This window comes from Desmodus rotundus, chromosome 13, assembly GCF_022682495.2.
Source record: "Desmodus rotundus isolate HL8 chromosome 13, HLdesRot8A.1, whole genome shotgun sequence".
Taxonomy (NCBI): domain Eukaryota; kingdom Metazoa; phylum Chordata; class Mammalia; order Chiroptera; family Phyllostomidae; genus Desmodus; species Desmodus rotundus.
In genome coordinates, this window is record NC_071399.1 from 27701137 (window position 1) to 27719457 (window position 18321).

Genomic DNA, 18321 nt, shown 5'->3' on the forward strand with positions numbered 1-18321 from the left:
GCTCGTACGAGGGTGGCCCTGTCCCCACCGGGCTGTGCTCCCGTGTGAGAGCCTGCAGACCTGTGGCGGCTGTGGGCATGACACGTACTGTGTGCTCCGCCATTGGGGTGGGACATGGGCGCCTCAGGATGAAATGCCCGCACTAGTCAGAGGGAAGGAGGACGGTGTGGCATTATCGATTGATCTGATCATCTGTTTTGGATTAGACTGTTTGAAATACATGGCAGTAAAAATGGAGTGACTTATGCTCATGAACCTTGAGGAGCCTCGTTGGGTCTGCAGGGTTGTTCCCTCTCCTGACTGCTTGTCCTCTTGCTGTTGGTTTTAGGGAAGGTGGCCATTCAGAAGGAAGACCTGCAGAAGTACCACAACAGGGACACCTGGTTCCAGCTGCAGCACGTCGACGCTGACTCAGAAGTTCAGGTGAGACCCTTGGCAGAGCCTGTGGGACACAGGAGGCCTTTGGAACCCACGAGTGTTCTCCTCAGTGGCCGATGTGAGGCCAAGGTCTGGCAGGGGTGCATGATGGCGCAGGGTCTCTGGCACAAGCAGGCCCGGCTCAGAGCTCAGTGCCCCCACTCACTAGTGGGGGGCCTCTCCATGCCTTCATCTCCTCATCTGTGAAATGGGGTTTTGTGACCAGCCGGATGGTGTCTGACACATTGCCCTGGCCTCCCGGGCCCCTAGCTCAGCATCAGAGGCCTGGCTGACCCTTAGTCCTGCTTCCTCCTGGAACCTCAGCTGAGCTCTGACAGTGAGGACAGGGGGTTCAGGGTTTCTGCCTGCTGAGGCCGTGGGGTGCACAGGCCCTGGAGGCTGCTGGGATGGATCCACAACTTGAACAAAGAGGCAGCCAGAGGGAGGGGTTGAGGAGCGGAGCCAAAGGGAGGCATTGTGATGGTGTTGCACACTTAATTAGCACTAGCCCAGGGGCCCAAGCGTGCTGTAAATTAGAAGACACTGTAATTACTGCAGAACTAATGACTCTGCCGCTGGGAAGCAGAGTGTTGACAGCAGAGATGGACAGTGACACCCGGAATACAACGGCCAACCTCACCTGCTCTGGTGACTCGGAAGGCTCATCTTTAGACAGAAGATTCCAGAAGTGATGTGCTGTGAAATGGTGCTCTGTAGCTGGAGTCATTCCTGCTTTTTATTCTGACTTTCCCCCGTCACTTTTTCTCTTAAATGACATACCCTGTGGCACCGTCATCAAGCGGCCCCTGCAAGCAGCCGCAGCGGTCTTCCGCGGTGTCACCCCCAGATTTAAACTGGAGTTTATTGGCAAGTGTAACTTTTCTTTTTTTCTTGCTTTTTTTTTACTTTTAATTTTGAAAGGGTGACAGATTCACAGGAAGTCACAGAAAGTACACAGGGGAATAATGATTAGCAAGTGGTGTGCTCTCCTATTTATACTTCGAGACTAACAATAGTGAAGAAGGGCCCACGCTCCTTCACCCCCGTGTCCCCACGGTAGCATCCTGTGTGACTGGTACGAGCTCACAGCCAGGACGCTGACGTTCCTGCGATACACAGAGCCCGTGAAGATCTCACCAGTCTTACATGTATGCATGTGTACCAATGTGTGCGTGCATGTGTGTGCACACAAGTGCACGTGTATATTCTGTGCAGGTTATCGTGTGTGCGTATGTGCATCCGGTGCAGTTTCCCACTGTGTAAATTTGTGTAACCACCCCACAATCAATATCCAAATTGCTCCCTCAGCCCAAATCTTAGAAACATGGATGTGTGTGTTAATTGTACAGCCGTGTGGAATATGTGCACTGTTTCATAACTAATGCCTTTGCATGGCCACAGACAAGTCCCTGTCCTTCTGAGCCCGGTTCTTACCATCTGGGAGATGGCATACTGACTTCCGCTGGGCCAGAGTCCTAGGAAGTCGTGAATTATAGGTGCAAATGCATTATTGTTATTACTGTGAGGAGAAGACGGAAGGTTGGTGTTTATCGGCTGCTCACTAAGTCCCAGGCACTGAGCTTAGTGCTTTACTTAGTTCTTGGAGTGCCCACCCGTGAAGTGGTTCTACCACCAAAGGAGCAGCGTTCCCCCAGATTCCAACTGGCCTCTAAAAATCTAATTACGAACTTTTCCCTATAGCCAGTTTCATTAAAACATGTCACATTTGTGGGTTTTAGAAGGCAGAGGATGCTATGTATTTTCTTGAATGCATCTGCTCTATAATTCGTAGTAAGAGGCATGTGTCCGAAAGAGTCACCAAACTGAGGTCAACAAGAGATCAGTGAGTCGCAGAATGAGGGGAAAGGACAATTTTTAAAAACAGCTTGCTTCCTTCCGGAATTGATGTTTTTAAAGGTCTCTGGTAAATCACTTTATTAAAAAGAATTAGTTGCCCCTGTTCCTTCCCTGACCCTATGCAAGGAACAGAACAGGGCGATTGGCAGGAATAGACCTGAGCTGTGGGCTGTGCACACAGCCAGTCACGGCTGCCAAAATGTGCACTGGAATCTGGAAGCGTTCCCTTCTTCCCATGCCTTGTGTCCTCCTTGGTGTTGGATGGGCAGGGAGGCAGTCCCTTTTTCAGCCGCCAGCAAGTCCTCCCTCGGCTCCTCCAAGGACACCCAGCAGCCACTGAGCTCTGCTTTGTGCTCCGTTTTGTTTAACGAACTTGCTCTGGAAGTATATATTCAGAAAAGAGCGCCGATGGGCCATCACAGCAAACCCCAGCAGCTGCATCCAGATCATCTCTGAAAATCTGAATCACATGTCAGACCATCCTATAGGAAGGGTTTCCCAGACAGTCAGTGTCAGCGGTTGTCCACACACCAGGACCCAGCTCGAATCTTTCTAAGGGTTTAAGGAATTCCAGGAAGGAAAGGGCAAGGTCAGGCCTCCTTCCTGACCCTGCACTTGCCTTGACATGTGTGCTGGGCAGGTTGATGCTCAGACTGGGACGTCTGTGTCCCATGCTCCGTGAGCTCAGACACCAGCTGTGCAGAGGCTGAGCCTAGAAACCCCAAACTTCCTGCCCGTGCTGAGGTGTAAGGTGTGGCCCTCAGTCCCTCTGGGCGTCGGCATTTGTGGGCTGGGTTGTTTGTGCTGGAGGTGCTGTGATGCCCAGACCGCGTGCGTGGCCCCAACCGTCAACGATGCTGAGTGACAACAGAGGTGAACTTCTGAACTGCAGGTCTATGAGTTAGTCACAGAGGGAAAGTCCTTGTAGTTATGTATAGTGTTTGTATTGCTTTGTTTTACCCGTGCCCTCTCTCCCAAATCCCCAGAAAATAGTAACAACACAAATTGGCCGACAGTATCTGCCACCTGGGTAAGGAAGTGTTTGCCCTCAGAGAGGAAACATGAGCAGTCACAGGGTCTGCTGGTGTGGACGTGTCGTCCTCTTCTGGGAAAAACAGGAAACAGGACGGCGAGCCCGGGCGTCAGCAGTGGGGGCTCCATCTCACCCCAGCCACATTCTTTCACTTCTTGGAAGCCCGTTTAGAGTGAATTAGTGAAATATCAGTCTGAATGGCCATGGCCAAATTAAACCAAGAAAGCATTGCTGCCTAGTGCATTTGAAAAGGCAGGTAAGGAACCAGACTTCACAGGAGACTGTTTTGTGATGTGTTCTTCCTTTTTTTTAATTTTTAAAAAAGATTTTATTTATTTATTTTTAGAGGGGGAAGGCAGGGAGAAAGAGAAGGAAACATCAATGTGTGGTTGCCTCTTGTGCGCCCCCTACTGGGGACCCAGCCCGCAGTCCAGGCATGTGCCCTGATTGGAAATCGAATCAGCGACCCTTTGCTTTGCAGTCTGGGGCTCAGTCCACTGAGCCACAGCAGCCAGGGCCTTACTCTATTTTATCACGAGCATTTGTCCTGACCTTGTTTTTAGAAGGCAGGTTGCTAGTTGCTATCAGCCTCAGTGTTCTCATCTTAGCAGAGGATGACCGTGCCCACTTCATGGGATGTGCTGAGAATTATGGGATAGTGCGGAAAGCTCTAAACCCTGGCCAGTGCTCAGTGAAAAAGAGCCACAGGAAATCAGCTTTGTCAGTGTCATTGCTGTCACTTGGGGCATTCGTCTGGCCACCGCAGAGCTGGGATGGTACTGAGGTCCCTTCCTCAGTTACTGGCCCTGAGGGTTTGCTCACGGCGGGGTGAGGTCATCAGGAGCTGGGCCCGGACCCATCGTCACCCAGATGCAATGCTAGTAGTCTGGTCCTTGTGTCCCGGACTTACTGCTGGGCATAATGTCTGACCATCACTCTTGCCCTCCCTGAGGCCACTCTGTCCTACGGATGAGAAGAAGGCCTGAAAGGACCATGTCCAGTCCTTCCCACAGCTGGGCAGTGGTTGGGTGCATTCGCTGCCACCTGTGCCTGTCTCCCCGCCGCCAGCGGAGCTGGAAGCCCAGTGTGCCGGATGGATTGGAACCTTTAACCCTCTGGGAGTCATGCCGTCCTCGTCCCTGGGATCTGGGTGGGGGCTGGAGGGAGTGCGGTGGACGCACGTGGGGGCAGAGGTAGCCACCGTTTGTGAACAGACACTTTGTGTGGTTGTTCCCCTGTGACCCTCTATCCTTGTGCCTTTCAGGGCAAGGTCCACTTGGAACTGAGGCTGAGTGAGGTCATCACCGACACGGGTGTTGTCTGCCACAAGCTGGCTGCGCGGTAAGACATGAGTATGCCCCGAATAGTAACTGACCCCTGGGAGTGGGGCAGGTGGTTGTTTTGCACACAAATGAATCAGAATTCCCAGACTCGATGATTCCCCCAGATGACATCATTTTTAGAGGTTCTGGCATGCTCTTAATGCACTCAGTAAAGCAAATGCTCATCCTAGCAGTAACTAGCCAGAGTTATTGTTTAGGCAAAGAGGGTGGTGTCGCACGCTGGTTACAAATGAGGAACCAGGATTCTGCTCTCACTGGCCCACAAGCAGGGTCTGGACGAAGGAGGTGAGGAGGGTCCCCCGTTGTTTACTCTCCAAGAGGGACCTGTCCTGGCTGTCCAGTTCGCGTGCGTCATCCGATGGTCGGTGTGGGCTGCGGGGCCATCGCTGTAGACCCTGCAGGAGGACACGGTGTAGTGACCCAGTGCAGCACGTGCTGAAGGACATGGTGCAGGGCTCGGTAAAGGATGGGGTATAGGACGTGTGTAGGAGGTGGAGAAGGTGAGAATTCCCTGTTATCTGAAACCTGGGGACTTGGGAGTATGTGGGAGATGAGTTCAGTGTGTTTTATCCTCAACTCCTTCATTATTTCCTTTCCTGTTAAAGTAGTTGCAGTGCTTTCAGATTCTGTAGCCGTGAGGAGGGAGTTGCCTATTTTCTTGTTTATTTACTGGTTTATTCCTTGTTCTAAAAAGGGCTTAAGGCTGCTTCACACAAGGCTCACATAGAACAAGTGTGTTAGTGGTGGGAGAGAGGGAGGACCGGGCTGAGCAGAGAGCGGAGCCAGGAGGGCAGACACAGATGTGGGCCAGGAGCCCGGGCCCCAGAGTGGCCCCGTCCAGCCCCACGACTGCGAGGCGGAGAGGGGGGGGGGTCTGTGCACTGCTGAGTGTGTGTGTGATGCGCCAGGACACTGCAGCCGTTGCAGCTCTGCCTCTTACTAGGGTGCGCATCAGGCTGTGGTTTCCAGGAACACAATGGTCTGAAGTCAGGACTGCCTGTCAGCAGCAGCCGCCGCTTGAAATGTGGGTGTGCAGCTATTTCCACACGCCCACTGCTGGCACATAAAATCCCAGAGGCGGGTGACTTGGAACTCAGGCGGAGGACTTGGGGTTCTGTTATGAAACACAGGAGTGTGCTGTGCACGTGGCCTCTTTTTTTGTTTTTTTAAGGAGCTTTGGTTTAGAGAAGATGTAAGAGTGGGAATCGGGAAGATTCTGTGCGTCCCGGTGTTTCCTGGGAGGCAGCGCCTCTGGCCGCTCAAGCAGACTGGAACCGTGATGGCCTCGGGCTGCCTGGTGTGTCTGGGATCCTTGCAGACAACTGCTAAGTGGAGCATGCCTTGTTAGGACTGGGTCCCATCAACCCCGCTTTTCCACCTGGGTTCATATCCATGCAAAGAGACGAGCTGTGCCTGTTCTGGAAGTGCTTTTTTGAATCTGTGTGCCAGTGTGGCTCTGTCGACAGTTTTCCTGCTCAAGTACCTGTTTGAATATCAGGATGTTAACCACCTGCCTCACCAAGGTCTGGGTTCTGTCCCCCGGCAGTCAGCTGCACAGTTTTCACTGTTTTCATGAGCACTGCAGGTCAGCTTTCAATCCCTTCCCCATGTGCACAGGAGGGGCCGGAACGGATGTCATTGGGCCAGGGCCTCGCTACCCACACTGCCCAGACACAGCCTCCCTGTAGGCTCTCAGACACCTCAAGCCCACCCTGCCTCGGGCTTTGCTCCTGTCACCCTCCGCCTGGAATGCCCTTCCTCCAGAGCCCCCTGAATTCAGGTCTCGACTCAGCTGTCCACAAGGAGCGATCCCCTTCTGGAGCGGGCATAGCCAGCCCTCTGTGTCCCTGCCCCATGCCCATCCACCCTGCAGTGGTTGATGACTGCTGTGTTCTGTGCGTTTCCCCTGAAATGCGGACTTTCTTGTTCACTGCTGTCTCCTCGACACCTGGAGCAGGGCCTGACGCCCTGCAGGTGCTCAGCAATCACCTGTGTACCGGGCACGTTCCAGCTCGTGTTGCAGGGCCTGTCCTGTCCAGCGGAGCAGGAGGATCCCTGGAGAGGGAACAAGGTGCAACTTCTCTGTGACTGCTGAGCAGGACTTGGGCCTGTCATACCCTTTAGTACATGGACTAGCACATCCTAGTATACACACTAGTATACACTAATACACACACTAGCACATGCACTAATACACCTAGTTCACACACTAGTACACATGAACTCACATGCCACACACTATTATGCACTATTACACACACTAGCACAGCGGTCCCCAACCTTTTTGGCACCAGGGACTGGTTTCATGGAAGACAATTTTTCCAGGGACCGGGGTAGGTGGGGGATGGTTTCGGGGTGATTCAAGTGCATTGCATTCAAGCTCCCCTCCTGCTGTGCAGCCTGGCTCTTCCAACAGGCCACGGACCCGTTCCAGTCCATGGCCCGGAGGTTGGGGACCCCTACTCTAGCACATAGCAATACATGTGCTGATATACAACACTAGTACACACTAGCACACATGCTAGTGCACATGCCAGCACACTGGTGTGCACATATGCACATGCTGTACACACTAGTGTACATGTGCACTCACACCAGCACATTTTGTTAAGAGTCCTGGGGCAGAGGGACAACCACAGGAGTGTACGAGGGAGAAAGAGGTGGGGTTCCCATAGGGGCCTGCATTTTCTAATGAAGGAACTCAGAAGTTTCTGAGGGACCAGTGACTTTCCTTTCCCCACCTTACCTCCTTCTGTAGGTTTTTTTACTAAAAAATATCCTTTGCATACCTAAAATTCACCATTTTAAAGTGCATAATCATAGTATATTCACAAGATGACACAGCCATCGTCACTATGCTGTCTGACCTCAACCCTACAAGCAGGCACGCCCCAGCTCCCCCCCTGCCCCCGCCCCTCCCCGCCCCGGCCCCACTGATGTGCTTTCTGCCTGAGGATTTGCCTGTTCCGGACATTTCGCATAAATGGAGCCCTACGGCAGGTGGTTCTTTGTGACTGGCTGCTTTCCCTCAGCAGGATGTCTTCAAGGGTTTCCGAGTTGTAGCACGTGTCAGCACGTCGTTCCTTTAAAGGATGATAGTATCCCGTTCTGTGGGGCACCACATTTTGTTAGTCTGTCATTGGCGGGTGGACACTTGGGTTGTTGACACTTTGTGGTTATTGTGAATAATACTGCTAAGAACATTCCTGTGCAAGTTTTTGTACAAACTTAGCGTTTTCATTTCTTTTGGGTATATACCTAGGAGTAGAATGCCGGGTCATGTTATAACTCTGTGTTTAACTTTTTGAGAAACTGCCAGACCCTTCGTCATGGTGGCTGCCCTATGTTACACCCACCAGCTGTATGGGAGGGCTCTCCTTTCCCCGAGTCCTTGCTAACACTTGTTGGTGACTTTTTCGTTGTAGCCAGCCTCGTGGGTATAAAGTGGTTTTGATTTACAGTTTCCCACACGTAATGACTGAAGATGTTGACCATCCTCTCTTGTCTTTGTTGACTATTTCTACATTTTCTCTGAAGAAATGTCTATTTAAGTCCTTTACTTATTTTTTTAAAGATTTTATTTATTTATTTTTAGAGAGAGAAGAAGGGAGGGAGAAAGAGAGGGAGAGAAACATAGATGTTTACAAGAGATACATTGATCAGTTGCCTCTTGCACACCCCCAACTGGGGACCTGGCCCGCAGCCCAGGCATGTGCCCTCACTGGGAATTGAACCGGTGACCTTTTGGTTCACAGGCCAGCACTCAATCCACTGAGCCACACCAGCCAGGGCTAAGACCTTTACTGGTTTTTAATTGGGTTATTAGTATTTTTATTATTAGTATTTTTATTATTAAGTTGTAACAGTTTTTCATATATTCTAGATACTAGACTCTTGTCAAATATATAATTTGCAAATATATTCTGTTGGTTATCTTTACTTTCTTGATAGTGTCCTTTATAATACAAAAGTTTAAAATTTTGATGAAATCCAATTTGTCTACTTTTTCTTTGGTTGCTTGTGTTTTAGGTACTTATCTTAAGAAACTATTTCCTAATCTGAGATCATAGAAATTGACACTTATGTTTTCCTTCTAAGGTTTTTATATACGTTAGGTCTTTGATACATTTGGAGTTAGTATGGAACGAGGTAGGAGTTAGCACTATTATTATTTTCAAAGTATTCTTTTGTATTTGAATATCCAGTTGTCCCAGCATCATTTGTTGGAAAGGCCATTCTTTGCCATCAGGTTGTCTGGCAGTTTGCCTGAAACCACTGGCGGCAACTGCGTGAGCTCACGGTGGAGTCTGTTCCGGCCTGTTGCCCTGTGTCCCCGTGCTAGTGCCACGCAGTCTCCATGACTAAGGATTGGCAGTAACTTTTGAAATCAGAAAATGCGAGTCTTCCAGCTTGTCCTTCTCTTCCTGATTGTGTAGCTCTTCTAAGCTTCTTTTATTCCCATGTGGATTTTAGGATCAGCATTTTAATTTCTGCAAGCACAGCACCTGGCATTTGATGGGGATTGTATTGACTCAGTACATCAGTTTGGGGCACGAACAGTCCTGTCTTCCAACCCCTGACCCCCGTTTTTTCCATTTAGTTAGGTCTTCTGTAATTTCTTTTAAAACTCTTGCTTTTGTAAGGTCATTAGTAATGCCCGACTCCATCATTACTGGTTTTAATAATTTGAGTCTCCTCTTCTCCTTGGTCAGTGTAGCTTAGTGATTTTCTGTCTGTGTGTTGTGGCATACCGGGTGTGCCACGAGACTTTATAAAACATGCGGTACCTGACTGTTTAGTCGGGGGTGTGGACCTCTTTTCCCTGAGAGTGTCAAATAAAAAAATGACGACAGCCAACACAACAATAGCCGTCCAGTGTGAATGAATCAAAATGACGCCTACTTTTTTTTGGACAGATTGGCAAAAAATATATTTTTTGGTGTGTTGCAGAATTCTAGTAATTAGTTTATGCGTGCCGTGAGAATAAAAAGGTTGCAAACCACTGATCTAGCTAAAGACTTGTCAAATGTGTTGATCTCTTCAAAGACCCCATTTTTGGTTTCGCTGATTTTTCTCTACTGCCTTTCTGTTCTCTATTTCATTACCTCTGCTCTAATCTTGATTATTTCATTCTTCCTGCCTCTGTTCGGTTTAGTTTTTTTCTTTGTCTGGTTTAAGGTAAAAGTTTTTGTTATCAATATGAGGTCTTTTTTTCTTTTTTAACGTGGATGTTTACAGCTACAAATTTCCCAGTAACATCACTGTAGTTTTTATATTTTATAATCTTATTTCTTCATGTTCTCTAAGTCTCACATGCCCGAGACTTTCCACAAACAACTCTGAGTCAGGATGGAGCAGGAAACAGTGGGCACCCACGTGTGATCAGGTGCAGAGGCTCTGGACCCAACCTCCTGGCATCTGAGGTCAGCAAGATCTCCCCTAACTGTGGCACTGGGCGAATGGCTTATGCTCCCTGTGTATCACCTTCCTTCTGTAGGACAGTAATAGCATCTGTGCTGGCGTTTTCCCAGGCTGTAGAAAGGAACCCGAACAGTTATGTACGTGGGTCCCCCCCGCGTGGCCTGGTGTCTCAAAGGTTACTAGGGTCTTGGGCCAACCCCATGGTAGGTTATGGGCTCAGGAGAAATTAAGAGCTGGGGGGATGGACCACCGAAGAGAAGCCAGTCTGGCAAAGGCAAGCTCATTCCAGGAAATAACCTTCTCGCCTTGTCTGAGAATCACCGCACACCCTCCCTCCTGCCCAGCAGCACTGCGATTCATTCCTGCTTTGCTCACTAGAAAGTGACGGAGATGTCGCAGGGCCTGTGCTCACAGCCCAGGAAGTGTTCTTTACCTCCCTGATGCATCATTCCCTTGTCAAAGGTGTGTTAGTTTCCTGAGGCTGCCTTAGCAAAGCACCACAATCTCGGTGGCTTAAAGTGACAGAAATTGATTCTCTCCCGGTGCTGGAGGCCAGAAGTCTGCAATCCAGCTGGGCTGCAGTCCCTCCGCAGGCTCCACGGGAGGGTCCGTGCCTTCCTCTCTGGCATCTGGGGCTGTACACGTTCCTGGGCTGGTGGCCGCATCGCGCCACCCTCTGCTCCATCTTCACTGGGCCCTGCGTCGGTGAACCCTCCCTCATATAAGGACACTGGTTGTTGGGTTTAGGACCCACCCAAAGCCCCAGATGATCTTCTCATGTCAAGATCCTTAACTTGAATGTCTGCAAAGATGCTTTTCCAAATAAGGCCCCTTTCACTGACTCCAGACTAAGATGTGGACACATCCTTTTGGGGAATACCACCCGGCAGGCCCTCCCTGGGCTCCCCTCTCCTCTCACCCGACCCACGCAGCCTCTTGTGGGGTCCCTAGGGGTGTTCTGGCTGAGTGAGGTCTCTTTCCAGGCCTTCCCTCTCCCCACTTCCAGCACACCCCTCTCTGCTGCCCAGGCCACCCTTCCCGCTGGCCTGAAGAGCAAACTGCAGGTTGCCCCGTGAGTCCTTGAAATTTCTTTTCTGAGGTTGTCCATTTCCTACAAAAGCCCCCAGTTCAGGAGGCTGGGGGCTCCTGCCCTTAACTCCTTCTTCCTGCTCCTGAGAATGGATATTATCTGAGGGCCGTCCAGCTGCACGGCAGGAAGCACATCACCAGTTCCTTCCCTCCCTGGATTAGCGAGTGAAAGCCTTAAGAAACGGGAAATGTTTACAAAATAAGTAGCAACAGAGGGTTTTCCACCCGGGCTGGGCCCGCCTGTGCAAAGCCTTCCTGTGGTTCTGCGGAGGGAGAACCCTCTGGATGTGCCCATAGAAATACCACCTTTCTTGCCCCCGCACTGCAGCTTTTCCTGTTCCTGGTCGTAGCTCACCTTTTTGTCTTGTTTTACTCTCTACATCCAAGTCTGTGGACCTGCTGCCTGACTGAGGCCCAGGCTGTTTGGTGACCTGCCTTCCTGAATGTTCTTAGTGTCTGTACATGGACTTGGCACCTACAGATCCCTGCCTTGGACAGTTACCTGTTTGTGCCTGTTCACGTGTGAGTGGCTTCTCCTTCCAACTAGATTTCAAGCTGCGAGTCAGGTCCTATCTCATGATTCTTTTTTAATTTCCAGCAAAGATAAACACCACATCTTTTAATCATTCATTCAGAAATACTCGCCGATCCGCCACTAAGTGACGCCACTGTGCCAGGCCTTCTAGAGCACACGTTCTAGAGGGGGGACACGTTGACACATTACATTCATTACACGTAACGTTCCATTTCACTGGGAAAGCCTGGAGAACGTGAGCCTGTCGGCCAGGCTGCGGCGCACAGCGAGCAGGCCCCGCAGCCATTCGCGGAGTGGGTTAAGTTTGACCCGTGTGACCTGGCAGTGTGCTGGGGCCGCGGGGGTCTGCCGGGGTGAGCAGAAATCCTGTTGTGGATTGAAGATGAACTGGTTGTTCGTGGACGTTTCTTTGGACCCTGATTCTGTGCCTTTAGCACGCTCGCGTGTACAGGAAGAACGCAGCAGCCGTTGGTGTGCGAGGACTGAGGTGGGGAGGAAGACACACGGCTCCTGTTCTCGGCTCTGCTCCGCTAGACCGAGCGTTGCTTGCCTCCTTTCGTAGCCCTTCCTTTCTTGTCACTGTAAACGTTCCTTTCTTGTCACAGTTCATTTCTTGTCCTTCCTTTCTTTTGGACATCCTGTGCCTGCCCGCTTTGTCTGAGAGTGAGGTTTCGTATGTTTTCCCACTTGCAAATTCTGTCACTTTGCAAGCAGACAAGAGTCCTGTTGACAATTTGCAAATGCTCGCTGAGCCGGCCCTCCTGACTGGAGCAGTGGGCCCTGCAGGGCCGCGGGCTCTGAGATGCTGATCGCCAGAGGAGGCGGCACAGTCTGCCAGTGGCTGCACCTTGAGGTGCACTATTTCGGGCTTCCAACAGTAGATCTTATTTTCTATTACCAAGGAATTACAGAAAGACAAACCAGCCGAGGGGCTCTTTCTAGGGTCAGAAAGCCTTTCAAAGCAACGGGCAAGGGTGGAGGGCTGGGCAGGCAGCAGGTGGGCCCTCTGCTGGTGACCACGGGTGGTACCAGGGCGTCTCTGCAGGCCTCTCATACCTACCCACAGCCAGGGCAGCAGGCACTGGAGTTTCCTCCCAGGGAGGCAGGAAGTGGAGGCACAGCATGTGCCCCTATCGAGGGAAGAAAATGGAAATGAGTTCACAGCTGCAAGCTCTTCCTCTAGTGAGGCATAACTATTTTAAGGGTCAAGTTGAATATAGAAACCTATAAATGTTAAAATAGACACAAAATATTGTACTTCTCATACTTTAGATTCCAGATTAGTTGACTGTTTCAAAGTGTCCTTGCCAGGACATAAGAATGCCCCGTGCAGTAAATATTGTGTTTTTCTCCCTTTATTTCCCTGGAACATCCTAAGTGTTTGCGAAATTTGTTTTTTGTGAAATAGGCCTACACAGATGCACCATGTGTGTAGATGCCTTTCAAGTAGAATGAGTCTCGGCTTCAGGAGCCCCAAGCAGCCCAGGAGAGCACCTCCCCTGAGCCCCAGGACCGTGCAGCTGAGCTGTGATCCAGCTAAAGCTGTGAGGGCGCTAATGAAGTGAGCCCGCTGCCACCGCAGCTGCTGCTGGGAGGAGGGTGTGAGGGAGGCTAACACCGTTTTTATTCCGGTTTGTGCATTTTGCATGCCAGATGGCAGGGTATTGGTTTTCCTTTTTCTCCGAGATGCCTTCGTGTAACTGCCACCAGGAGCCACGCTTTGTTCTGAGATAGATAAGGGAGCGTCTCTCAAACGGGTCTTTAAAAGGAGTGCAAGTGACATCTCCAAGGTGGCTAAATGTGCTCTAGGTGGCTGCTGCCCTGCATTTGGCAGCGCTTTCCTAAGACCCAAGATGCGAGAAGAGTCACCTCCTGTTGGGTGCTTTGCTGGCCGTGGAAACCCGTTATCTCTGAGGATCCAAAATGGGGAGGTACCTGCCGTCTGAAACTTCTTGATCAACAACTGAATGTAATAAGAAAATGCATTCATGTTAAATGTGTACCGTTTGCACGGGGCGGGGGGGGGGCTCCCCTTATTCCTCCTGAACAGGCTGTTGTCCCTGTCCCTGGCTACCTGCCTCAGAGCTGTTGCTCTTTGGGGACCCTCTCGCCCCAACTTATGATGGCCGAGCCTTTGTCCTTAAGACCTCAGCCTGAAGGCCACTTCCTTCCAGAGGCTCCCAGCCACCTGAAGGGACGACCACCGCCCTGCATCTCTCCATTGTTATGTGTAGCTTGTCTCCTTGCTTGCATTACTGCACACGGTAATTACATGTCACCTACTGACTGTCGCATGGTTGGCTGCTGTGCCAGCCAAGCAAACCCGAGCTTCACGGGGCATGAGCTTCCCAGGTGAGCTGTTGTCTCCTCATGGCTCCGGGCTCATTCCTGGAAAGGTGCCTGGAAAGCGAAAGCTCAGCAAATGCTTGTTTAATGATGAGTTAACGGATGAATAAACCTTTGCATAGTGATGGATTAAGGGATGAGTGAGTATATTTTTAATGATGAATTAATGAACAGAGGAAGAAAACTGAAGACCAAATTGGTAATTTGGGAGAGAAACACAGACCTATTCCAGAAAGTAGAGTAAAAGAGAAAGAATCGACAACTATTGGATAAAGCTAATTGAAATAATAGACCAAGCTGTGAAGCCCAACCTCATCTAGCAGGAGTTCCAGAAGAAAAATGGTACAGAAATGAAAAGAGAAAAAATTTACAGAAAACTCCTTGGCACAGAACGGGGGTGGCACCGGGTCAAAGGGCCAGAAGCTCCTTGAAGGAGGAATGAAGGAAGCAAACCCCGTGCCCAGAAAGAAAGATTCTGGTGAAACATTGGAACTTAAAGCCTTCCCCAGGGGGACAAAGCAGCTGGGTCACTTGACTTCGGAAGGCGTGAGAGAGCGCGGTTGCCTTCCCGCTTCCCTACTGCAAGGATTGCAAATCTCTGTGTAGCCAGACTCACGTTCAAACATGGGAACTTTGCTTCTGGCCACACTGGAATAGCGGGAACTGGCTCCCTCCTCCCACCCTAACAGAGAGCTGGATGCTGGAGGAGTCAACCATTTCAGAACTTGGGCAACTGGCAGCTTTAGTGTAGTGACCCCCAAATAAGGGAAGAAGACGAGATGAGCCATAGTGGCCAGCTTTCCTCCTGGAGGTATGTTTGTGACATGGGGCAGGGAGGTGTCCCAAGCAGAGCTTGGAGGTGGGTGAGACTTGTCGTTAGGGGTCTGAGTCCCCCGTGCACACATCCTGGAGAGGAGGGAACTTCTCAGTGCTCCACGAGCCAGTGTGAATGTACAAGGGGACGTGCCACAGGGTCAGGCAGGCAGGGGGCTGTGGGACGAGGGGCCCCTTCACGGGGCCAGGAGTCATTCGAATCCCCTGCAGCCCAGCAGAGAGCCCTGACATCACTCGGGACACTCAGTTCGAGCTCCAGGAGGGCCGCCCGTGTAGGGGGGCTGACCTCACCTTAGACAACAGCTGCCGGCCCCTCCCTGCACAAACCTTCAGACAAAAATTGCCACAATCGGCCCGAACAAAGCAAGAGACTCCTAACAAGGCCCAGTAGCTCTGTTCTGTACAGATGACAACAGAATTGGGACACCAGCAACTTCCAGCATCTGCTCAAAACTGACACAGCAGAAGCAGGAGCAGGTGATCTGCAGCCTGGAGAAGGAGCCGTCCATAGAAATAGACCTGGGCATGATGGACGGAATGGAAATAATAACAAGGATGCTTGGGGGGCTGGTGTGACTAACTATGGTCCAGAATTTAAACACGACCATGAGTCAGGACAGTTGGCCCCAGACCTGCAGGTAGGATCGGACATGACATTGAGACTGGGGAGGCTGCCGCTGCCAAGAGGCGCATGTGACATGCAGGTTAGGCACAGGCTGTCACTGTAAGCCCCTTCACGTTGCCAGGGCCTCAAATAACACAGACTTAACAATAGCACAACTTCATAAGGTGATTGGAGAGGTCAGTGCGTGAGTGGCGTAAAGCTCTGGAAGAGCACCCCGCTCCTAGGAAGTGAGGCAGAGACATTGCTCGTGGAAATTCCCCAGAAACATTTCCTCCTCCACCAAGGCTCCTTTACCCTGGATGCAGCACACAGTGCACCCCCCCGCCCCATGTTTTCTGGTTGCTAATCGGTGCATCCATTACCATGTATTGGACGGGAGTATCTGGGCAGTTGGCAACCAGCACCAAGCCAGAACTCACGGCTCTTGGCCTTGACCTGTCGAGACAGCTGCTCTCTTGGACCCCAGAGGGGCCTTGCGAGGCAGCCTGTGGGCCCTTCATCTCCTGCTCCTGACCACCCCTCCCACTTCTCTCCTCAGCATCCTGGAATGCCAGGGCCTCCCCATCGTGAACGGGCAGTGTGACCCTTACGCCACTGTGACACTAGCAGGACCATACAGGCGAGTAGCTGTCCCTAACACCTGCTACAGCCCCCGGGCCTGGCGGGTGGTCGCAGTCACCTGGAGTGGTGGTGAGGATTCCTCGGGCAGAGGAAGGCAGGGGACGCTGTGAGGGAGAATGTATAATTTTGACTTTCTTTTGTTTCCTTTATTGCCCCAAAATTGTCTTGTAAAAGAAAAATGCCTTTATGTTCTTCCTGTTGAGTATTTTTGGCTCAGTAAAGGTTCCTGATTTGCATACCATCTGGGGTTGGAGACAAACAGAAATATTTATAAGATAAATAAAGGCAGCAAATTACTTGTGCATTTGATAGCTCAGTCTTAAGGCTGAGGGATTTGGCATCAAAAGTGTTATTTTTAATCCTGGTCCTTCCTCCCTTGATTACAGATCGGAAGCAAAGAAGACGAAAGTAAAAAAGAAGACCAACAACCCTCAGTTTGACGAAGTGTTTTATTTTGAGGTTGGTATTGGAGTGGTTTGCATGTGAAGTTGAAACCTTACACCCGAGATTCTTTGGCCAAACGTCTAGATCTGAAGGATCTCAGCCCCTCACTTCCTCCTGAAAGATCTGGGTGACTGCCCACACACAAAACATTTCCCCTCCTGCTCTGCAGCTTCCCGGTGAACTTGCCTCTTCTCCTGAGAAAGAAAGGCCGTCTGTTGCTTCCAGAGCGACTCAGTTTTGAGCTGAATACTGACCAATTCATACTTTCCAAATTATCAGGACTTCGGTTTTTTTCCACATTCTTTGGTTTTGGGTTTTTGTTCTTTGGCCTGTTTCACCCAATCTTCCCTGAGCAGTGAAGGGAGGCTTGTTTTACCGGAAATAGTGAGGGGTTTTGAAGCAAAGAGGAAGTACATTTGGACGCACATGCCCTGGCTGCCTCTCAGAATGTGACCCCCCAAAATTAGTACGATGGGGGGTGTTGAGAGCTGAAGACCAGAACAGAACAACAGGTCCATGCAGCTGGCTTAGTGACAGGGCAGCCTGCATGGCATGTACTTAGGCAGGTGTCCTTTCCATCTGCAGAGGTTTCTTGAATGGTTAATATGCACCAGGTCTTGAGTAGGTAAGCATGACTATGCCTTCACTCCTGGCTGCTTGAGCCTGCTGCCTAGCAGAGAGAACTTATGTGGTCCAGTGAGTGTTAAGTCAGTGGCTTTGGGGAACAGAAAGCAAATGCATCCAGCAGTCCTGCCCGGGAAGCAGGGCGAGGCTTCCCAGAGTGGCGACCTCTGAGCAGTCTGTGAAGGGGGCATGTGCGTGTGTGGAGCATTGGGGGTGGGGGTGCAGGAAACCGTCTAGAATGTGGAGTGAGGTTGGCGTGGTAAATGAGGGATTTTGGAAAACGAAGTTGGACAGATGACTTAGAACCAAGAGGCTCATGGGCAGAGAACCTTGACCTTTTCCGGCTGACATCTAGAAGCTCACACGTTTCTTAAGTGGAGAGGGCCAGTGGCTGGCCTCGTTGGGGTGACTGTGAGGAGGGGTGTGGAGGTGGGCTCCTGAGGGCGTGGGTGAAGAGCCCGTCTGTGTCCCAGATGCACGTTCTGGCTTTAAAGTCAGATGACGAAAGTGGTTTTTAAGAGACTCAGGATAAGTCAGGAAGCCGATGCGGCCACTCTAACTGCAAGCGGGACTCCTGTTGAGCCTCCCCAGGCAGGGGTGAAGTCTGCAGCCAACAGTGTGGAGAAGTTTTTAATGTGAGTGTGCATTAAAGGCGGCAGCAGCCTCCATGTCTAGGCTGCCTCGTACGGCTCAGACCTGCGCCTTCTGAACTGTAGTCTTTGATACAATACACAGTCGGGCGCAGACCTGACGTGGTGACGCGCTTCACTCAAACAGCGGCGTCCACTTCTGCGCGGTCCCACTCCCAGGAGGAGTGGTGTGTACTTGCTACGTTGTGTACTCCAAAACTGTGGCTCTCAGTGCACTGGATTAACGGAACACCCCAGATATGACTGAACGTAGTTGTGAGGACTGCAGCCTGCAGGCCCCAGGGAAGGCCAAGACCTGGGCCCTCAGTGCTGCTGGTTAGGGCCCCTCGGGTGCCATCCTCGCTTGTGGACTCAGGCTAGAGGGTCTGTGGAATATGCTTTTGCTTGGAGCTTGTGTCCTTTGGGTCAAAGGGCTTGCCCTGCTTAGCAGCACACTCCCGCTCATCAGGTTCCTCCTCTCTCTTTTTAGCCTCAGCTGGCAA

At 51.0% G+C, this 18321-nt stretch overlaps 1 protein-coding gene across 1 annotated transcript in view; it reads left to right on the top strand.

The window, feature by feature from the left end:
- Nucleotides 1-18321, top strand: part of RASA3 (RAS p21 protein activator 3) — a 115243-nt gene that overhangs the window by 70890 nt on the left and 26032 nt on the right. Inside the window, exons 4-7 of the mRNA XM_053916535.1 lie at nucleotides 329-423; nucleotides 4572-4648; nucleotides 16039-16119; nucleotides 16508-16580. Of these exons, the coding sequence (XP_053772510.1) occupies nucleotides 329-423; nucleotides 4572-4648; nucleotides 16039-16119; nucleotides 16508-16580 (326 nt within the window). The remainder of the gene's footprint in view (nucleotides 1-328; nucleotides 424-4571; nucleotides 4649-16038; nucleotides 16120-16507; nucleotides 16581-18321) is intronic.